General features: G+C 40.0%; 1 protein-coding gene across 5 annotated transcripts in view; it reads right to left on the bottom strand.

Moving 5' to 3' along the window:
• The window catches only part of LOC134360240 (septin-9-like), a 341,520-nt gene that overhangs the window by 15,654 nt on the left and 306,443 nt on the right, over window positions 1-19,423 (bottom strand). For all 5 annotated transcript variants that reach the window (XM_063074342.1, XM_063074345.1, XM_063074344.1 and 2 more), the window contains 2 exons: window positions 10,034-10,151; window positions 288-383 (listed from right to left, as the gene is read on the bottom strand). In XM_063074342.1, the coding sequence (XP_062930412.1) occupies window positions 288-383; window positions 10,034-10,151 (214 nt within the window). The remainder of the gene's footprint in view (window positions 1-287; window positions 384-10,033; window positions 10,152-19,423) is intronic.

Genomic DNA, 19,423 nt, shown 5'->3' with positions numbered 1-19,423 from the left:
ATAAATAATGGTTTCTTCATCGAGTCAGTGTGAAATACAATATCCCAAAATGGGCAACCATTAGCCAAATAAATGATGCCTATTGAAGGGGTTTCATTAAGATTCAAAATGAATGTATTTGATCACCATTTATTTTAAGGGAAATAATTATGCGGTCTACTGGTTAACTAAACAAAATAACAAATATAATCAATGTCACATCACAAAGGCATTCATTTAAATAGGCAACAGGAGGGCATTTCTGAGCAATGCATGTTTGGGTATTAGAAGAAATAAATTCTACCAACTCTAATTTTGTCATTTAATAGGCGATCCTCTGCATCTTCATCAAACTGTTTTTGAGGATAAACATCTATGTCATGCTTCTGAAGGTCATTTTTGATCTGCAAAGAAACAAAATGGTTTTCATTAAGATTCAGCCAATTACTGTGCAGATTTATGTGAATTCTATCTGTGTCTGTTAACTTGTGTTCAAACTACAGGAAATACATTAATAATCTTGCTTATAATCATTTGTCCATTTTCTTTGATGTCGATTTCCAGATATATCTTGGAGGTCCGCGCAACCTTGTGAAGTTTGTGCAGAAGACACAAGTCCTGTGAAGCTACTCAGCTCTTTACTTTTCCATCTGTAAAGATTGTCTGATCGTGTCACCTTTTAACCACTTATGTGCCAGTCTTTGCGTAAATCCCTCGGAATTAAAGGAATTATTTTACAAATTTCTGATGTGCTAACTGCAACCTCCTACCCCCGGTAGCACGATGAAACTGTCAAGCTATATATTTCCACTGTTGAGTAACTCGATTGATTTTAATTCAATGTAAATGGAATATACTTTTCAGCACTGACAGACTGAGATAATTGTATAAAAATAAACAATCCATATGGGTTTCTCAGGCACGATACAGATTCATTATTGCTATATAGTAGAACAAAATTCAGGATTAAGTGTGCATAAAATTATTACCGTGCACACGGCTGTAGAATTGCTTCAGAATTAGTGTTCCATATAGATTTGGCATAACACCGTAAATTTAGCATTCGATGTCCAGCTACCATCTCATTTAATGTGACTCTCTCATTATTAAAGATTTTCCAGAGATCAAACAAATACATTTAAATTCTTGCTGTGCTTTGCACTTTTCCAGTCTGCAGAGGAAATAACCTGTATTTTCTGAAGGAAAAGATTGCTAAAAATTATATTTTAATTCATTTTTTCTCGATCAAATCTCTTTAATCACAATATGCCCTATTCCCTACCTACCCCATGTCTGTTCTCACAAACCTAGGAGTGTTGTCTCCAGACATTATCAGTAATGTGCAGCTGTTGTTGCCATCTGATACTACAATGCTTTTCGGGTTGCTTTCCTTACAAGCATCAGTTAGCCACATGGTGGAGATATTCTTAGCAGATAAGAGACAGTGGCACAGAATTGCCAAGAAATTGCTGACATATGCATCAGTGATAAAGGGAGATTTAAACTATGTCAATTTTGAACAGGATAGTGGCTCCACTGAGGACAGAAGGGAGGGAAATCAGAAGGTATGCTTGGCTGAATCATTTTGATGAGTGGATTCTCTTTATTAACTGCATTTTAAAGACAATTTAAGATCTGTGATTTTGAACTTTATAAGTCAATATATCTAATGCAAAATCCAGGAAGTAATACTTAACCCATGCAGAACACCTAATTCAGCCTTAGCTGAAGCAATGAGATTGAATACTTTACAAAAACAACCACAAATATGTTTTTAAGGATGAGGAACCACAGTTATTTGGACAGGCTGGAGTTACTTGTATAGACTGGGATTAAAGCAGAGATTTAATAGCAGTATTTAAAATCACTGTGGGTCTACATGAATCACTGAAGAAAAATTGTTGGAATTTTCATGAGAGATTAGAAAACTCAAGTTAAAGCTTCAACGTGGTCACTACTATGCAAATTATCTGATTGGTTTCGCTGAGGTCCACTATTGGCTCAGAATGTCATGATGTATGACCATAGAACCAATGACTAAAATTGACTGGGTGCATCTTTAATTCGTGCTGCACAAACTTTTTTAAGGGATTCTGAGTTATAGATCTTTAGGGCTAAAATTGCATGATGAAATGACGAAGGGTCTCGGCCTGAAACGTCGACTGCACCTCTTCCTATAGATGCTGCTTGGCCTGCTGCGTTCACCAGCAACTTTGATGTATGTTGATGAAATACAATTGTCATATTCAACCCACAATGCAAGAAGTGAACAACTCTTTATTTTTATTTCACCAACAGCTGATATGCAAGATAGTTTATAGCTGTCAAGGAAATTTTAGGAAAAGATCTTGGATTTGGAAATACAGTTCCTTTTGGAAATCACGCTGCAAATGGCAATGTTTATCATTTACAGCAGTAGAAGGCATTTGTTTTGTGAAAAATAGTTCTCATCAAAACGATCTAAACTGTTTTCTAATCATTAACTTTGAATGGTGAGAATTTGTCACAAAAAGTGTTGCGGAACAGGGATGAAGATTATTCCAATTTCTTAGCAATATTGTCTCATCGCTATTAAAGCTGACTCCTTCTTACTTTCACCCCTATTGCTGTATGTACTTTCTGACTTAACGTTACACTGGTCATATTGTACTAAAGGAAAATGCCAGAGGAAGGCAGATTCCAAAAACAAAGGACAATGTAAGCAGCAATTTGATACACTTGTGTGTCTGAGCTAGTAACAATGGAAACTGAAACACCAAATGGTGGATTTTCCGCCTTTTCTGTTTCTCCTCTTCCAACATAAACAAACCAATTATGCAATAATTTCACAAACTGTAATAACAGCCCAAACCTTCTCATTCAAGCAAGCGAAACACTGGAATGAGTCACTGCTCTGCGAGAAGGGGAGCAAGATAGCATGTAAAGGCCTTAGCAAAAAAAAACCCCAAAAAGTAGCTCAACCAAAATTAATTAAGTTTGTTCAAACTTCAGTAAATCTTTCGGAAATATCCCTTGGAAGGCTAGCCGTTCCTACACACACCAAAAAACGCTTTCAAATCATAAACCTGAACTAGTAATAAAACCCAATAGACCAGCGAATGAAAATCTGTAACAAGTTAAAATATATATCCTGCGTCATTCCAGTTAAGAACACAAGAGGGCGTCGAGAGTTAAATATTCCAAACTCACAGAGGGAATCATAATTATATATCTTAGTATCAATTGATTAGGATTACTAATTGATAATGCATAAACTAATAAACTTAGTTTAATAAATATAACTAATAATTATTTCAGAATGATTTACAGGTTATTGATTATATATTGACAGCTCATGCCATTTGCTTCTACAACCGTTACAAAGGTTGTACAAGAAAATAAAATAGTTCATATTTCTCAGTTTATTATATTTCTCTCCAGGAAAATCATAAATTTGCAGTTTTATTGAACATTAATATGAAAAATATTCCACCAAAAAAAACAGAAAGTTAGAATAGCTTTGAACCAATAATTGTGCTTTTACAGCCAAACGATGATCATATTGGAAAGGTGTAATATAAAGAGCTGTAAAGAAAGTATAAAGTGCTGAAATAAACACTCCAGGAGGATCAAATGTTCAGTGTAAAATGTTTTAACAGTTTTTATCAATGTCTGTCCATCAGAGTTAGAAAATGTTGTAGAAGGAATTGTTATTTATACATGCACTCCGGCAGGGGAAGAGAGAAGAAAGAAAAGATCAACTAAGATAAATTGCTGAACAGATGCTTAGCAAATTAAGGATGATAAAGGCTCAAGGAGAAGTACAGAGGGCAATCGTTGAATGATTGTCAGCAGCTGTTGACTGGGAAAAAAAAAGGAACCAATAGTTTTTACTTAAATTGGAACTCAGTGTTGATTCTGCAAAGCTAAAATATACTTATCCAAAAGATGAGGTACTACCCCCCACTATCTATAGAGCTTCACGAGAACAGTGGGAGGGTCTGTAGACAGAATCCAAGCCGGACCTGCTGAGTGTTTCGAGCATTTTCAGTTTAATTGCAGCTCTGCCAAAATTGGTACTTCCATTTTTGCACAACATACAATTAATTAGTTTACAATTTATCCTACTGAACAAAGTAAACCAAAACAACATCGAAAAACATTTTGTGTTGTAGCTGGGCAAATACGCTGGCTTTCATCCTGGTGAACTCTGTGACATACCTTAAAACCTTGTTCATGTAGACCCAACTGAAACCCAGTGACATATGTCATCTAAAGAACCTGTTTTTATCTTTGAATACTCTGACACCCGAGAGCATGAACATCGATTTCTTGAACTTCCAGTAAATGCTCCTCTTCTCCTTCACAATTCCTGATCCCTTCTCTCACCTTATCTCCTTGCCTGCCCATCACCTCCCTCTGGTGTTCCTCCCCCTTCCCTTTCTTCCATGGCCTTCTGTCCTCTCCTATCTGATTCCCCCTTCTCCAGCCCTGTATCTCTTTCACCAATCAATTTCACAACTCTTTACTTCACCCCCACCCCTTGTTACACCTATCACTCACCACCTGGTACTTCTTCCTCCCCCCCCCCCCCGGCTTTCTTATGCTGACTTCTCTTCCTTTCCAGTCCTCATGAAGGGTCTTAGCCCGAAACGTCAATTGATTTCTCTTTTCCATAGATATTGCCTGGCCTGCTGAGTTCCTCCAGCATTTTGCGTGTGTTTATTTGGATTTCAAGCATCTGCAGATTTTCTTGTGATGGTAATATTTACAATAGCATAGTACAAAATGCTTGGAAATCAGCAGGTATTTCCAATATGATCAAATTCAGAGCAAACATTTAACTTAACTCTAAACTATTCTATTCCAAGCACAGTATAATACTCCTCAGTTCCCATAATCATCACACCCACCTACACAAAAATACTATTCTTTTCATATTCTGCTGCCAAGAGACCCACACAGATGTCGTAGGAAATTTTCTGGAAAACCCAATTACTCTGAAAATTGGTCTTGTTTTATTGTTTTATGCTGTGCTTATAACTTTAGTATAAGGAGTTAACAATTCTATGATTATCTAGTCTAAGACAGTTTAAAAAAAACACCTAAAGATTGGGCAAAGAGGGAATGTTTACAAAGCAGCTTAACAGGAGGGATGTGGAAAGTCTTAATAGATTGATTAGATCACTACACAAAATCTTCACACAAGCTCATGTTCCTTTATTAGCTTAAGTTAATATAAAAAAATTTCCAAACCAAGAGGTTTGGGGAGCCACGGAAAGATAGGGGTTAGCGCAACACTACTATAGATCGGGGTGTTGAGGAGACTAGAGTTCAGAGTTCAATTCTGGCGCCGTCTCTAAAGAGAATATGCGTTCCCCTTGTCAGCTTCGTGGGTTTTCGCTGGGCGCTCCGGTTTCCTCCCACAGTCCAAAGACATACAAGTCATGAGGTTAATTTGTCATTGGAAAGTGTCCTCTGATTAGGCTAGTGTTAAGTAGGTAGGCTGCTGGGTGGTGCCACTCGTTGGGCCTCAAGAGTCTGGTCTGCATTCTCTCTAAATAAGTAAAATGAAGTCTTACTTGTCATCCCATTTTGCATTCATGAGTTCAGTCGAAAAAATATTAACCAAAATAAACTTGTTTCAAAATAAAGAATAAACCACACAGTAATGTTCCATTCTTACATTTATAGACAATGTGTTAAGTGGTGTTCATTTACTTTTCTTAAAATCAGTAGCTCTATTGCCACTCATATGCCCCCCTGGAGCGGTACACTACTATATCAAATGAGGGACTTCCTCACTCAACCCGGCCCCTCCATGTCCAGTAGCAGAAGAACACTATACAGTGGTCTGCCCCCACCGTGCCCTTGCGGTAGCTGTACAAAGCTCCAGTGGGTCCCAAGCATGTACTCCTGCAGCCTGGAATGTCGGCAATGTTCATCAATGTGCTGGCAGACCAGCAAGCTCTGCGCAGACCAAAGTGCGTCTTTTACCAGGTTGATGGTCTTGCAGCAGTCCTTAATTTTGCTCCTGGGAACAGCCCATAAACCCAAAACGCAGCTGCTCAGGATGAACTGTGACACAGGCCCAGGCACATTTCTCCACACGCTCTTCGCAAAAACCACAGCATGCAAAGAGATGAGCGACTGTCTCGTCCCTACTACAGTCCTTGGTGGGGCAGCCAATAGTGGGAGTTATGTTCCAGGGCCATGGGCTGGTCCAGATTCTCCCACTTGTTATCCTCAAAGATCTCCATGGAAGAGGACAGGAAGTTCTGGAAGTCTGTGCTGCCTATGGCCTTTCTGTCATACAGACTGAAATAGAAGAATCTGCAGATCCTCAGTAGGTCCTTCTGGGAGGATGCTACTGAACCATCCTCTTCTTAAGGTTGTGGATCACAGAATTCCCCCTGTGAACCTTTTGGAAGGAGTGTGAGCATGTTTCATCCTGCTCCACAGGGCAGACCCTGCATTGTAAGCTAATTTTGGAGGATGCAGAGATGAAAATCTGACCTTGTCAGTCCTTTACCTTGTGTAAAGCGGAAAGGTGGGAGGAGAAGATCGCAGCGCGATGCAGCGCGCGCAGCTTTCCGGTGAAATGATATCGTATTTGTAAGTAGGATGCCGTGCACAATTCTGATTTGATGGAGACAGACGTGAGAAGCACAGAGGAACATCTGGAGAAACTTCTGAAAAACCCTTCGCTGCCGCTGCTACTGTGCGATTGAGAATCTCTGGAGGGAAGGCCCCAAAATCCCCGGCTTTGCCTGCTGCTGGCGACCGGGGCTGGGGTCGAAGCGTTCGGCAGAGATGGTGCTCGGTACTCGGTGTCGGAGGGCTGGTCGGAGGCTCGAAGTTTTCGGACGACTCAGAGTCAGACTGTGGTCGGGCATGGCAGGGAGAGTTTTCTTCCTTCTCCCGTCTGCGTGAGATGTGGGACTTTCAAGAGACTTTGAACTTCTTTTTTTTACTGTGCCCATGGCCTGTTCTTCATCAAGTTATGGTATTGTTTGCACTGTTGTAACTATAATTATGTGGTTTTTGTTAGTCTTCCAGTCTTGGTCTGTCTTGTGTTTCTGTGATATCACACTGGAGGAATATTGTATCATTTCTTAATGCATGCATTACTAAATGACATTAAAAGAGGACTGCGTGTCCTCATAATCTAATCTAATAATCTAATAATAATAACTCCTCCCTCACATCCACAACATCACCCTCCACCCCCCCCCCCCACCCAACTTCAAAAGTTGCTGCATCTCTGCCTGGAGTTTGTGCAGCTCCCTCTTACTTGCCTTGTTTCTAAACCATTTTAGTGGATGAGAACTTTGATGTTGTCCTTGGAGCTGGTTCCCACCAGCATACAGGGCAATCGAAGAGGGCTTCAAGGTTCTCCAGCCTGCATGCTCCCTCTTTAATTTCTCAGTAGTCTCTGAGGCCAGCAGCTTGACACCCAGCTCCCATGTCCCCCCTGCCTGTGTGTCAGCCTGTGCCAGATCCCTCTCTGATTGCCTGAGCGTAGGTACTTCACACTTTGAGCAGGTTTTGTACAGATGCCCCGCATCCCCACACAGATGGCAACACTTGCTTTCCCTGCAGCTCATGGTCTGACGGCCTTTCTGCTTGGAGCACTTGCAGATGTACTGGGACACCACATATCCAGGCACGTTCCAGTTACGGTCAGCTGGGTTGACCAGCAGACTCTGTGTCATTGCAGTTCCCTCTAATGACAAAGACTGAGGGCCGGTGGATGATGGAGCTATTTGCATCTACCCTCATCTTGACCTTCATCTGGCACTACTTGCCCAAATCACAAATGTGTCCTTGACATCCACACGTTTTCCTGCTCCCACAGCATAATGAGCCAGGAAGGTGAGCTTGTTCACAGCAGGCATATGCAGGTTGAAAATATGCTCCATGATCACACACTTCCTCTGGGTGAGGATCGTGAAAAGTGGCCGTGTCTTCAGCAGCAACAGCGGTGCCTTGCTTCCCTTCTCAAAAATCCTGCATCAACTTTTGCAACCCGGCATATACTTGAAGACTTCAAAGGAGCTGCTAATGGTGAAGTTTAGGACGTAGATGATGTCCTTTATCTTAAACATGCAATACTCCAGCAGGAATTTCCCAACGAAGTGATCACAGTTGAAAGGGTTCCCCCACTGGGATCCTTCAGTGACACCCTGACAGCGTTTCAGATCCCCAGACCTCCTGCCGATGCAGTCACGCTGACTGAGTTGGAATGTTTATCGCTGGAAACGAGCATTGGATTGATTTCCCAATCAACACGAGGATCCGTCCCTAAGTCAGCAGGTTAAACTCTCATCAGCACCTCTTGATCATGGAGAATTCTTCTTGACTTCTGCCCTCAAAGTCGGCATCTATGGAGGTCCACTTCTAGTCAGTCCATGTAGACACTACACTTGCACTTAGCCAAAAGACTGAGAAGTTGTTTGTAGCCAATGCATTTGTAGAAACTACATTGTCCTCTGTGTGTTAAATCTAGTTTCCCATCCCACCTTAAACGTAGTTTCTAATTAGCTGCAATTTATACCTGTGATAACAACAGCCTATGAGGGTATTTGCCAAATGGTTAATTGGAAAATGTAAAATCACTGTAAACATCTCATTAACATAGCATTTTCTAGTTCAATTGTTAGTTAGCACTGGCTGAACCTGATGGTTCCCAAGACTGTCATAGCCGGGAGGAGGGGCGTGTAGTGGGGATAAGTTCCCACTACCAATTAAAAACACCAAATGACATGCATTTCAAATAATCTTTCACAACCAAGTCCAGCTCCTGGGCTTCAAGTTGGCTTAGTTACTAATCCCAGGGGAACTATATTTACTGACAGGAGATGGTGCAAAGGTGGGTTACTGGCGCCTTAAAACCAGTTGCTTCGGGCAGATGGGGCTCATCAGCTGTGATCTAGGAGGAGGAATACTCTGATCTCAGACCTCCGCTGCCTTCGTGGCTATCCCCACTCATGGGTAAGGATTTGGGAGTAAACCCTGAGGCAGTCCGGCGGTGAGTTTAACACCGACTGGCAACTCCTGCGACAGCCTGGTGTAAAACTGTATCGGTCTCTGCTATTCTTTTGGATTCATCAGCTGCGTGGGGGCGGGGGGGGGGGGGAGCCTGCTGCATGCTTGCTTGCCATTTTGTACTGCCCTGGCTTGTGTGTTGACTTTGACACAGACAGCTAGGATGCAATACCCATGGCCAATGCTGACCAAAGGAAGGTCATATTGAAACTGACCAATTGCATCACCATTTAAAATAAACATCTGGCACTAACCTCTGGCCACAATTCAACAGTTTTGGAGCTCATCTACAATTCTGTTGCAAATTTTCACATGATCTCCATCTGTCACGTCAAAGAGACATAATTTTTATGCAAGAAATGTAGCCTTGGATGGCTCACTCCCTCGAGTATAGTAGTCCTAAAAAAATAAGCCTAGAACTTCTTGAGAAAGGCGTTTAAGCCCAATATTGCCCGAACCACAATATCTACATGTTCAATCATGAGAAAAGAGACAGATGTGAACAGATGCTGGATCTTAGCCTCTATATGTCATGGCTGTATTCACAATATTTCATTACAGAGTAGGAAAGAGTACTTGGAATCTTTCTCATTTCAATGATTCATCCTGCATCACAGCAGGATTGTATCCTCAAAAATACTCCATTGGCTGCAAACCACTAAGGGGTCATTTTGAGTTCATGAGAAGCATCATACTATAGCTAAACCTGAGGCAGCCGTACACTTTGTCTTGAATAGTTTGAAATAACCTGGCACAACGAATGCAACAAATGGACATATCACAGACTGCTGTATGTAAATTTAGAAAAATAACATCTGCATCACCAGAAAGACCCATGCTTCCATTTAAATTCTCTGCTTCCAAATACAATTCCAAAATAAAACAGTGTATAATTGTACAATGTACAATTTTCCTTCAGGCATCAGAAATCTCCTTGAAAACAGATGGTAAGACAATGAAAAGAAATTCTGCTACGTTTATGATAATTATTAACTTTAAAATGATATTTGGAATGTAAATTGCTTACCTTATCCTTGAAGAGATCCCTTTCTTCCAGTGTTAGAGTATCTGCTTTTGCGATGACAGGGACAATGTTTACCACCTTGCTCAGTCTTCTCATAAATTCTATGTCCAAAGTTCGAAGTCTGTTGTAGAAGTGGTGAAGTTGGAAAAAAAATGCATCAATAAAACTTCCTACACATGCATCTTTAACTTACATTTAAAAGCAAAAAATGCAGAGTATATCAAAGAGTTGTGCATACTCAATTTATATGTGTCCACTCAATTATTTAGTCTATGTTCTAAACTTTCCAACTTTAATCGCAGGAGAATCTTTCAATTTTGGAATTGGGAAGTTCTGGGGTATTCTCTTCAGAACACTGATGCCTGCACCTAAGAGTTGAGTACAGTATTGGATAAGTGCGAGTTTCATTGTAAATAACCAAGCTGCTGATAAATATCTTGCTCGGGAGATAGCATTGTTTTTAAATTTGTTATGAAGAGAAAAAGAAAGTTAACATTAAACTACAGTTTGAGCTTTATTTAATTTTCTTGTAAACATTAAAAAAAATAATGGGTATACCATAATCTGACAACTACAGAGAGCAAAAAGAAGGTGATTTGATTATATCCATCTATGTTTCCCTTCCCAGGGACTGTTCTCATATTAAAATGGTTTCCTTTTACCACTCTCTTTGCAATCTTGACAGATTACAGTGCACTTAAAGTTGTCAAATTATCTTGAATTTAATGATTTCTGCAAAAGTAGATTTTCTTAACTTAATATTTTCCAACCACACCAAAAATGGCTTAAATCAGAGTGAATACAATTTGGTTCATATGACAGTATGCTCTTGAGAAGGAGGATTTACATCCGAGATTTAATTGCAGTATCCTATGTTTCAAACTGGTAACATTAAAAAAGTAAGCTGGATTGTGATAGGACAAATTGCAAAGAAACTGATAAATGAAAATCCCTCAGAACATGAAGTTTGGACAGTACTACTCCTGGCACACTCCTTCACATGGAGGTCAGGAGACTCCATGCTCAAGTTTTAGATCAAAAGATAAAGGAGCAGAATTATATCATTCAAACCATTGAGTCTGCTCCACCATTTCATCATGGCTGATTCATTTTCTCTCTCACCCCCATTTTTCTGCCTTCTCCCCATCACCTTTCATACCCTTTCTCTCTCTCCTCTACAATCGCTCTGAGCACCAGTGCCCCACAAGGCTGCGTACTTAGCCCCCTGCTGTACTCACTGTACACCCATGATTGTGTAGCCAAGTTTCCATCAAACTCAATATATAAGTTTGCTGATGACATCACAATTGTAGGCTGTATCTCGGGCAATGATGAGTTTGAGTACAGAGAGGAAATTAAGAACCAGGTGGCATGGTGCAAAGACAATAACCTATCCCTCAACGTCAGCAAGACGAAGGAATTGTTTGTTGACTTCAGAAGGAGTAGCGGACCGCACGGTCCCATTTACATCAGTGGTGCAGAAGTGGAACAGGTCAAAAGCTTTAAGTTCCTTGGGGTCAATATCACAAATGACCTGGCTTGGTCCAACCAAGCAGAATCCACTGCCAAGAAGGCCCACCAGTGCCTTTACTTCCTGAGAAAGCTAAAGAAATTTGGCCTGTCCCCTAAAACCCTCACTAATTTTTATAGATGCACTGTAGAAAGCATTCTTCTAGGGTGCATCACAACCTGGTATGGAAGTTGTCCTGTCCAAGACCGGAAGAAGCTGCAGAAGATCGTGAACACAGCACAGCACATCACACAAACCAATCTTCCGTCCTTGGAAACAATAGGAATTCTGCAGATGCTGGAAATTCAAGCAATACACATCAAAGTTGCTGGTGAACGCAGCAGGCCAAGCAGCATCTGTAGGAAGAGGTGCAGTCGACGTTTCAGGCTGAGACCCTTCATCAGGACTAACTGAAGGAAGAGTGAGTAAGGGATTTGAAAGTTCCGTCCTTGGACTCACTTTACACCGCACGCTGTCGGAGCAGTGCTGCCAGGATAATCAAGGACACGACCCACCCAGCCAACACACTTTTCATCCCTCTTCCCTCCGGGAGAAGGGTCAGGAGCTTGAAGACCAGTATGGCCAGATTTGGGAACAGCTTCTTTCCAACTGTGATAAGACTGCTGAACGGATCCTGACCCGGATCTGGGCCGTACCCTCCAAATGTCCGGACCTGCCTCTCGGTTTCTTTTTGCACTAACTTACTTTCCATTTTCTAGTTTTGATTTATAATTTAAATTTTTAATATTTACTATCGATTTGTACTTCAGGGAGCGGGAAGCGCAGACTCAAATATCACTGTGATGATTGTATGTTCTAGTGTCAATTGTTTGGTGACAATAAAGTATAAAGTATACCCTGTCTAATCAAGAATCTATTGATCTCTGCCTTAAATACACTCAATGTCCTCACCTCCACATCTGCCTGTGGCAACAAATTCCACAGATTCAACACCCACTGGCTAAAGAAATTCCTCCTCATCTCCATTCTAAATGGACATTATTCTGAGGCTGTACTCTCTGGTCCTAAACTCCCCACACAATAGAAAACCCTCTCCATATCCACTCTATCTAGGCCTTTCAACATTTGGTAGGTTTCAATGAGATCCCCCCTCATTCTTCAAAATTCCAGTGAAAACCGGCCCAGAGCCATCAAACGCTCCTCATATGATAAATCTCTCATTCCCAGAATTGCTATAGTGAAATTCCCCTGAACCCTCTCCAATGTTAGTACATCCTTTTTTACACAGGGGTCCAAAACAGCTCACAATACTCCATGTGAGTCCTCACCAGTTCCTTACAAAGCCTCAGCATTATATCCTTGTTCTTATAAAATAGTCCTCTCGTAATGAATGCTAACATTGCATTTGCCTTCCTCACCAATGACCCAACCTGCAAGTTAGCATTTAGGGAATCCCACACAATGTCCCTTTGCATATTTTACTTTTCAATTTTCTCCCCATTTACGAAATAGTCTACACTGTTATTCCTTCTACCAAAGTGCAAGACCATACACCTCCCAACACTTTATTCCATCTGCCACTTCCTTGCCCATTTTCCTAATCTAAGTCCATCTGCATCTCCCTGCTACCTCAACACTACTTGATCTATCTTTATATCATCTGTAAACTTGGCCAGAAAGCCTTCAATTTCATCATCCAAATCACTGACATATAACATAACAAGTAGTCAACACCGACCTCGGCAGAACCCCACAAGTCACTGGCAGCCTACCAGAAAAGGTTCCTTTTATTCTCATTCTTTGCCTTCTGTCAATCAGCCAATCCTCCGTCTATGCTAGTATTTATCCTGTAATAACATAGGCTCTTATCTTGTTAAGCAGCCTCATCTACAGCACCTGTCAAAGGCCTTTTGAAATTCTAAATACACAACATCCACCGATTCTCCTTTGTCTATCCTGATAGTTATTTCCTTGAATTCCAACAGATTTTCCCTTAGACAAAACATGCTGACATTGGCCTGTTTCATTTATCATGTGACTCTAAGTAGCCTGAAACCTCATCCTAAATAACCAACTCCAATATCTTCCCAACAACTGAATTCAGGCCAATTGACCTGTAATTTTCTTTCTTCTGTGTCCCTCCCTTTTTGAAGAGTAGAGTGACATTTGCAATTTTCCAGTCCTCTGGAACAAACTAGAGATTCCTGAAAGGCCAATACTAATGCCTCCACAATCTCTTCAGCTACCTTTTTCACAACCCCAGGATGTAATCCATCTGGTCTAGGTGACTTATCTACTCAGACCTTTCAGCTCCCCAGGCAGCTCCTCTCTAGTAATTGCAACTGCAACCACTTCTGCCCCTGAAACTCTTGAACTTCTGACATACTGCTAGTGTCTTCCACAGTGAAGACTGAAGCAAAATACTTCTTAAGTTTGTGCTCCATTTCCTTGATCCCCCATTACTATCTCTCCAGCATCATTTCCAGGGGTCCAATTTCTACTTTTGCCTCTCTTTTATTCATTGTACTGTATAGCTGAAAAAATGGTATCTTTTTGATATTATTGGCTAGCTTACATTTATATTTCATCTATTTCCTTCTTATGACTTTTTAGTTGTCTTCTTTTGGTTTTGAAAAGCTTCTCAATCTTCCAACTTCCCACTAATTTTTGCTCTATTATATGCCCTCACTTTTCTTATGTTATTTTTGACTTCCCTTTACAGCCATGGTTATGTTATTCTGCCTTTAGATACTTCTTCTTCGTTGGGATGCACCTATCCTGAGCCTTTTTAATTCGTCCCAAGAACATCGGCCATTGCTGCTCTGCCATCATCCCTGCTAGTATTCCCTTGCAATCAACTTTGGCCAGCTCCTCTCTCATGCCTCTATAATTTTACTCCACTGTAATATTGATACACCTGACCTTAGCTTCTCCCTCTCAAATTGCAGGGTGAATTCTATCGTATTATGATCACTGCTTTCTAAGGGTTCCTTTACCTTAAACACCCTAGTCAAGCCCGGTGTATTACACAACACCAATCTTGAATAGTCTTTCCACTAGTGGATTCAACCACAAGCTGTCCTAAAAAGTAACCTCATAGGCATTCTACAAATTGTTCCACTTGGGATCCAGCATCAATCTGATTTTCCTAATGTACCTACATTTTGTGTTAATTAAATAATGATAGTATGTCCCCATCAGTTGGGCTGAATGAGGAAAATGAAAAATGAGGGAGCAAAGCTGCATGAAATTCCCTTTTGGGATCAGCCTAAGTATAAAAAAAATGCAATTCAATGCCTACAACATTAAGAAGGTATCAGTGAGTCGTTCTGTAGTCATTGTCAAGCTCAGAGAATCATTGCAACCTCTGCATATTTCTGGTAGTGCATGTTGGATGTGCATATGTTACCAAGGAAACAAGTCTGTATTTTAAGGGTTTCTGAATGATCAAGCCAAACAATAAATTAGCAGACCACTTAGCCAGAAATAAAGTAAATTAAAGATTAGAAGTGTTGATTATCCTAGGACATAAATGCTGAAACATACCAGATGGCACTGTATCTACTGCAGTTTGATGTGTTGGGTACATGGCCAAGTAGTTAATGCGTTCATTTAGTGATCTGAAGGTCACTAGTTCGAGCCTCAGCTGTGGCAGCGTGTTTGTGCCCTTGAGCAAGGCACTTAACCACACATTGCTCTAGTGTCTGTGTGAGGAGTGGCGTCCCACACAGACTTCCAATCTGCACCTGGTAAGACGTGAAAAATGCCTGACGTAGGCCTCTCATGGTCTGTCGGTGTTCCCTCCCCTTGATTCAGCTGATGTATCACCTAATCTGACATTTCCTTGGAGACACAATCCTGCAAATACTGAATTCTGTAGTGAAGAAGAAGAAAGAAAAACTTCTAGAAAATCTCTGTGGGTCAAACAGCACCTGTGAAAGAAAAGGGTCAGTCAAAGTTTTAGGGCAAAACCCTACTGCACAAATAAGAGTGTGGAGGGAAGATAGCGAGGACACAAAACTGATAAAAGAGGAGAGAGAAAGACGCTGGTAGGTTATAGGTGGGTAGGGCAGGATGAGGGGCAGATGGCATCCAGTAGGAAGGGGGAAAGAAGAATTTTTGCTTGGAAATGCATTAATACAAGAATTGGAGGGATTATTTTGCCTAACCCAAGAATAACTAAGACCGTCTTTGATCAGTTAGGTAACTGGAATGGACTGGAAGATGGTACTTCAAACGGAATCAGTTTCCCACTATTCCTACAACATAAGAAAATAAAGTAACAAAACTTTTAAATAATTTCTTAAAAGGAATTCAAGGACAAAAAAACACTTCTATAAAAGTATATAAAATTGATATGTGACTAGATGACTAGACAAGCTAAGGCTGAACATTTGCAAGATTACTTATCCTTTGCCAGAAATTCTGGTGCAGCTCATTACTGCTACAGGAATTGAATGAAGCTTTACTCCTCTTCCTCCTCCCTTAAATAAATCTCAGGGTAGCAGTTAGAAAAGATTTACCGTTCAGCCCACTGACTTTGAATTTCCTGTATATGCCACGTACAAGCCAAAGGAAAAGAATTACTTAACAACTCAAACAATGGACTTCCGACAGTTGAAACAAAGCTGAGAGCCATGCAGTTTAAAAACGAAAAGTGAATGCCTGACATTAACCTTTGACTGCAACAGCAGCATCACAAAATAGATGAACTGTACCCAGAAGTGCACATGGAACCTTAAGTACCACATGAAGCTCAGGGATGGAAAAGATGACAATGAGTCATTTTGTACTAAATGGAAATCTTACTCCCTTGGCTTTCCTCACCTCATCCTACTGGTTTAACAAAGGTCAAAAGACAGCTGTCCACTTTTTGTTACCCAGTCCAAACAAATACAAAGTTAACTTTTTAAAAATACACCAACTATCATTTTGCACAGCAGACAACCTTTCCTCATCCTTCTGAAAAAATTGTCAAACTGTTGAACAGATTGAGTTCTAACCTCAATTCTAGTTTCAAACTCCCTTCAAATTAAATTCATCTTCAAAGTACAGGTTTTAAAATTTATGGAGAGCTTCCAGGATGGTTTTTTGTTGCATATTTGATGATATTTCATGAACATATATAGCCACCTCCTCGGGTTCCACCCTGCTTTAATTATCTATCAAGGTTTTGTATTGCAAGGTATACCTAGATAAGAAACTAGATAACATTTTTGGAAAGCACTGAAATAGAAAGGTATACCAAAAAAGACCTACAAATTTTAGACTTCACACACAGAGAAAACCAATAGCAGAGCTGAAGCTAAACACAAAATGTGGTAAAACAAAATCAAAGAAAACTGGTTAGTTTAATGCTGAGTCTTATTTTTGGTGAACAATGTGGGAGACACTCAACCCTGGGGGGAAGCACACATAAACACACACAAATCAGGAGACTGTGCCTGAGTCTCAGAGAGCTGAGTAATTAAAAATAATTAGGATTTTTGACTTTAATTTTGATTTTTTGACTTTGTAAGAAGCCATCCTGGAGGTGGCTTTATAAAGGCAAATAAGTATTAAGTAATAAGTATTTTTAGGGAATAAAAATCAGTTAGAACTGGAAAAAGGAATTGTTCTAGTTTAATAAAATAAATGAACTTCTTGTTAGAGTAATCAAAGTTATAATCCTAGCTTCTTTTAAGAGTCAGCTACATACTACAATAATGAAATTTTCAGATCATTTTGAATGAATGAATTGAGATTAGTTAAAATTTATATCTATGAAGACAACTGGTGGCGTAGTGGCATCAGCGCCGGACTTCGGAGCGAAGGCTCACAAGTTCGAATCCAGCCGGCTCCCTTGCACGCTTTCCATCTGTGCTGGGTTGAGTGTCAAGCTAGCAACTCGGCCTCGTAAAAATAAGAAAGCCTGCTAAAAAAAAACGCTGTCATGACGGCGTCCCGATGACTCCAAACGGAGTTAAGGGCAAAAAAAAAGAAGCCTTCAGATATTCAACGCTGGGTATTGGTATGAAAATACCACTTGATGGAAAATGCTACAAAATATAGTGGATATGGTGGAGTCAATCATGGGTAAAACTCTCCCCACCACTGAGCACATCTAAACGGAGTACTGTCATAGGAAAGTAGCATCCATCATCAAGGACCCCCACCACCCATGTCATGCTCTGTTCTCACTGCAGCCATCAGGAGAGGTGGTAGAGGACCCTCAATCCACCAGGTACAGGAACAGTTCTTACCCCTCAACCATCAGGCTCTTGAACCAGTGGGGATAACTTCACTCACCCCATCACGGAACTCTTCCCACAACCTATGGACTCATTTTCAAGGACACTTCATCTCATGTTCTTGATATTTACCTTTTTTTTTTGTATTTGCCCAGTTTGTTGTCTTTTGCACATTAGTTATTTGTCCATCGTGTTGGGTGTGGTTTTTCATTAATTCTATTAATGTTTCTTGGATTTAATGAGCATGCCTACAACAAAACGAATTTCAGTTTTGTATATTTGCAATGTACATGTACTTTGAAAATAAACTTGCTTTGAATTTAATAGCTCTTTGCATTTCTGTAGAGTTGCCAAATCATTGAGGAACTTGGTTTATTGGGATGTAAAAGACCTCACAATGTTTAACAAAATTTAATAGAGAAAACAACATAAACTTGCACATGACACTGTGCAAGGGAGGAAAGTTAGGGCCCAGGTGGTAAGAATTCAGAGAGTATCTTGAAACAAGAATGAGAATTTTAACATGAAGACAGCATTTAATCAGGACACATTCCGCTAGGTATGTCAGCAAACAGAAGAGGAGTTTTGGATTAGCTCAAAGTAATAAATGTTAGTACATGGTAAAGCAAAATGATTGACATAATTGGAATACTCAAATTTAGAAGTAGTAGTCATGTGAATTAGGGTTTCACTATGTGACCTAAGGAAAACGTGTAATCTTAGTGGTGAGCCAGGTACATGATCCAAACTGATGCCCCATTGAAGCCAAACATAATACTAATATTGAGAACAGTTATGTAGGAGAAAGAGCTAATGACAGAGATAAAAAAAGGTTTGTTTCACCAATTATACAGTAAGAGGAAATTTCTCCTTATCATTATAGTTTCAGGTTAGTGAAGCATCTTTTCAATTGGTCCAATGCTGGAGATTTTGTTGGGGCTTTCAGGCTCTTTACTGAGAAAGCAGGCAATAGATATTTGGAATAATTTCACCAGTAGTTGCACTTTGGTGAGGGAAAATGTAATCTTTTATCCTATTCCAGATAAAGAAATCTTCAGTGTAAAACAAATACTTATCAAAATAAGTTATTTCTTTTGAAACAATTCATCAGGAGATATACAAACTCCTTTTTTTCTGATCAATTCACAGTGCATCTTCAAATACTGCCTATTTGTCATTGATGCCTTTCATGGTTGTACATTATTCCATCTTCTACATTACATTATGAGTAGAGCAATTCCTTTCTCAACCGAAGGATGCATTCAGCTCTGCAATACTCAAATAGTAAACAAATGTTCAGTACATTTAAGGGTTAAAATATGGAATATACAAGTAAACCAGACCTGTAATAAAAAATGAAAAAAAATGAAAGAACTTTCATTCTTTGCTCACTATTGCAAAAAATATATTAGATATATGAAACTACAGATGAGGAGTTTTGTGATGAGACACACTGGGATATGTGGGACGGAGAACAGTTTTGCATTGTTGAAAACCTCCAGAAGGAAAATGTAGCACATTTGCAAATTAGTCCTCATAATAAACCATTTATACCTACTGATTGAGGAATGTATCATAACCTTTAAACACTTCATTGCAAGCAAAAGAAGATGATAGTATTAAAAAATTAAAACAGTCTTAAATGACAGACTGAAAAATAAGACAGATGCAGGACTCCGAAATACTAACTGG

The sequence above is a fragment of the Mobula hypostoma genome, chromosome 22 (assembly GCF_963921235.1).
Source record: "Mobula hypostoma chromosome 22, sMobHyp1.1, whole genome shotgun sequence".
Lineage (NCBI taxonomy): Eukaryota > Metazoa > Chordata > Chondrichthyes > Myliobatiformes > Myliobatidae > Mobula > Mobula hypostoma.
This window is presented reverse-complemented; position numbering and strand designations above follow the sequence as displayed.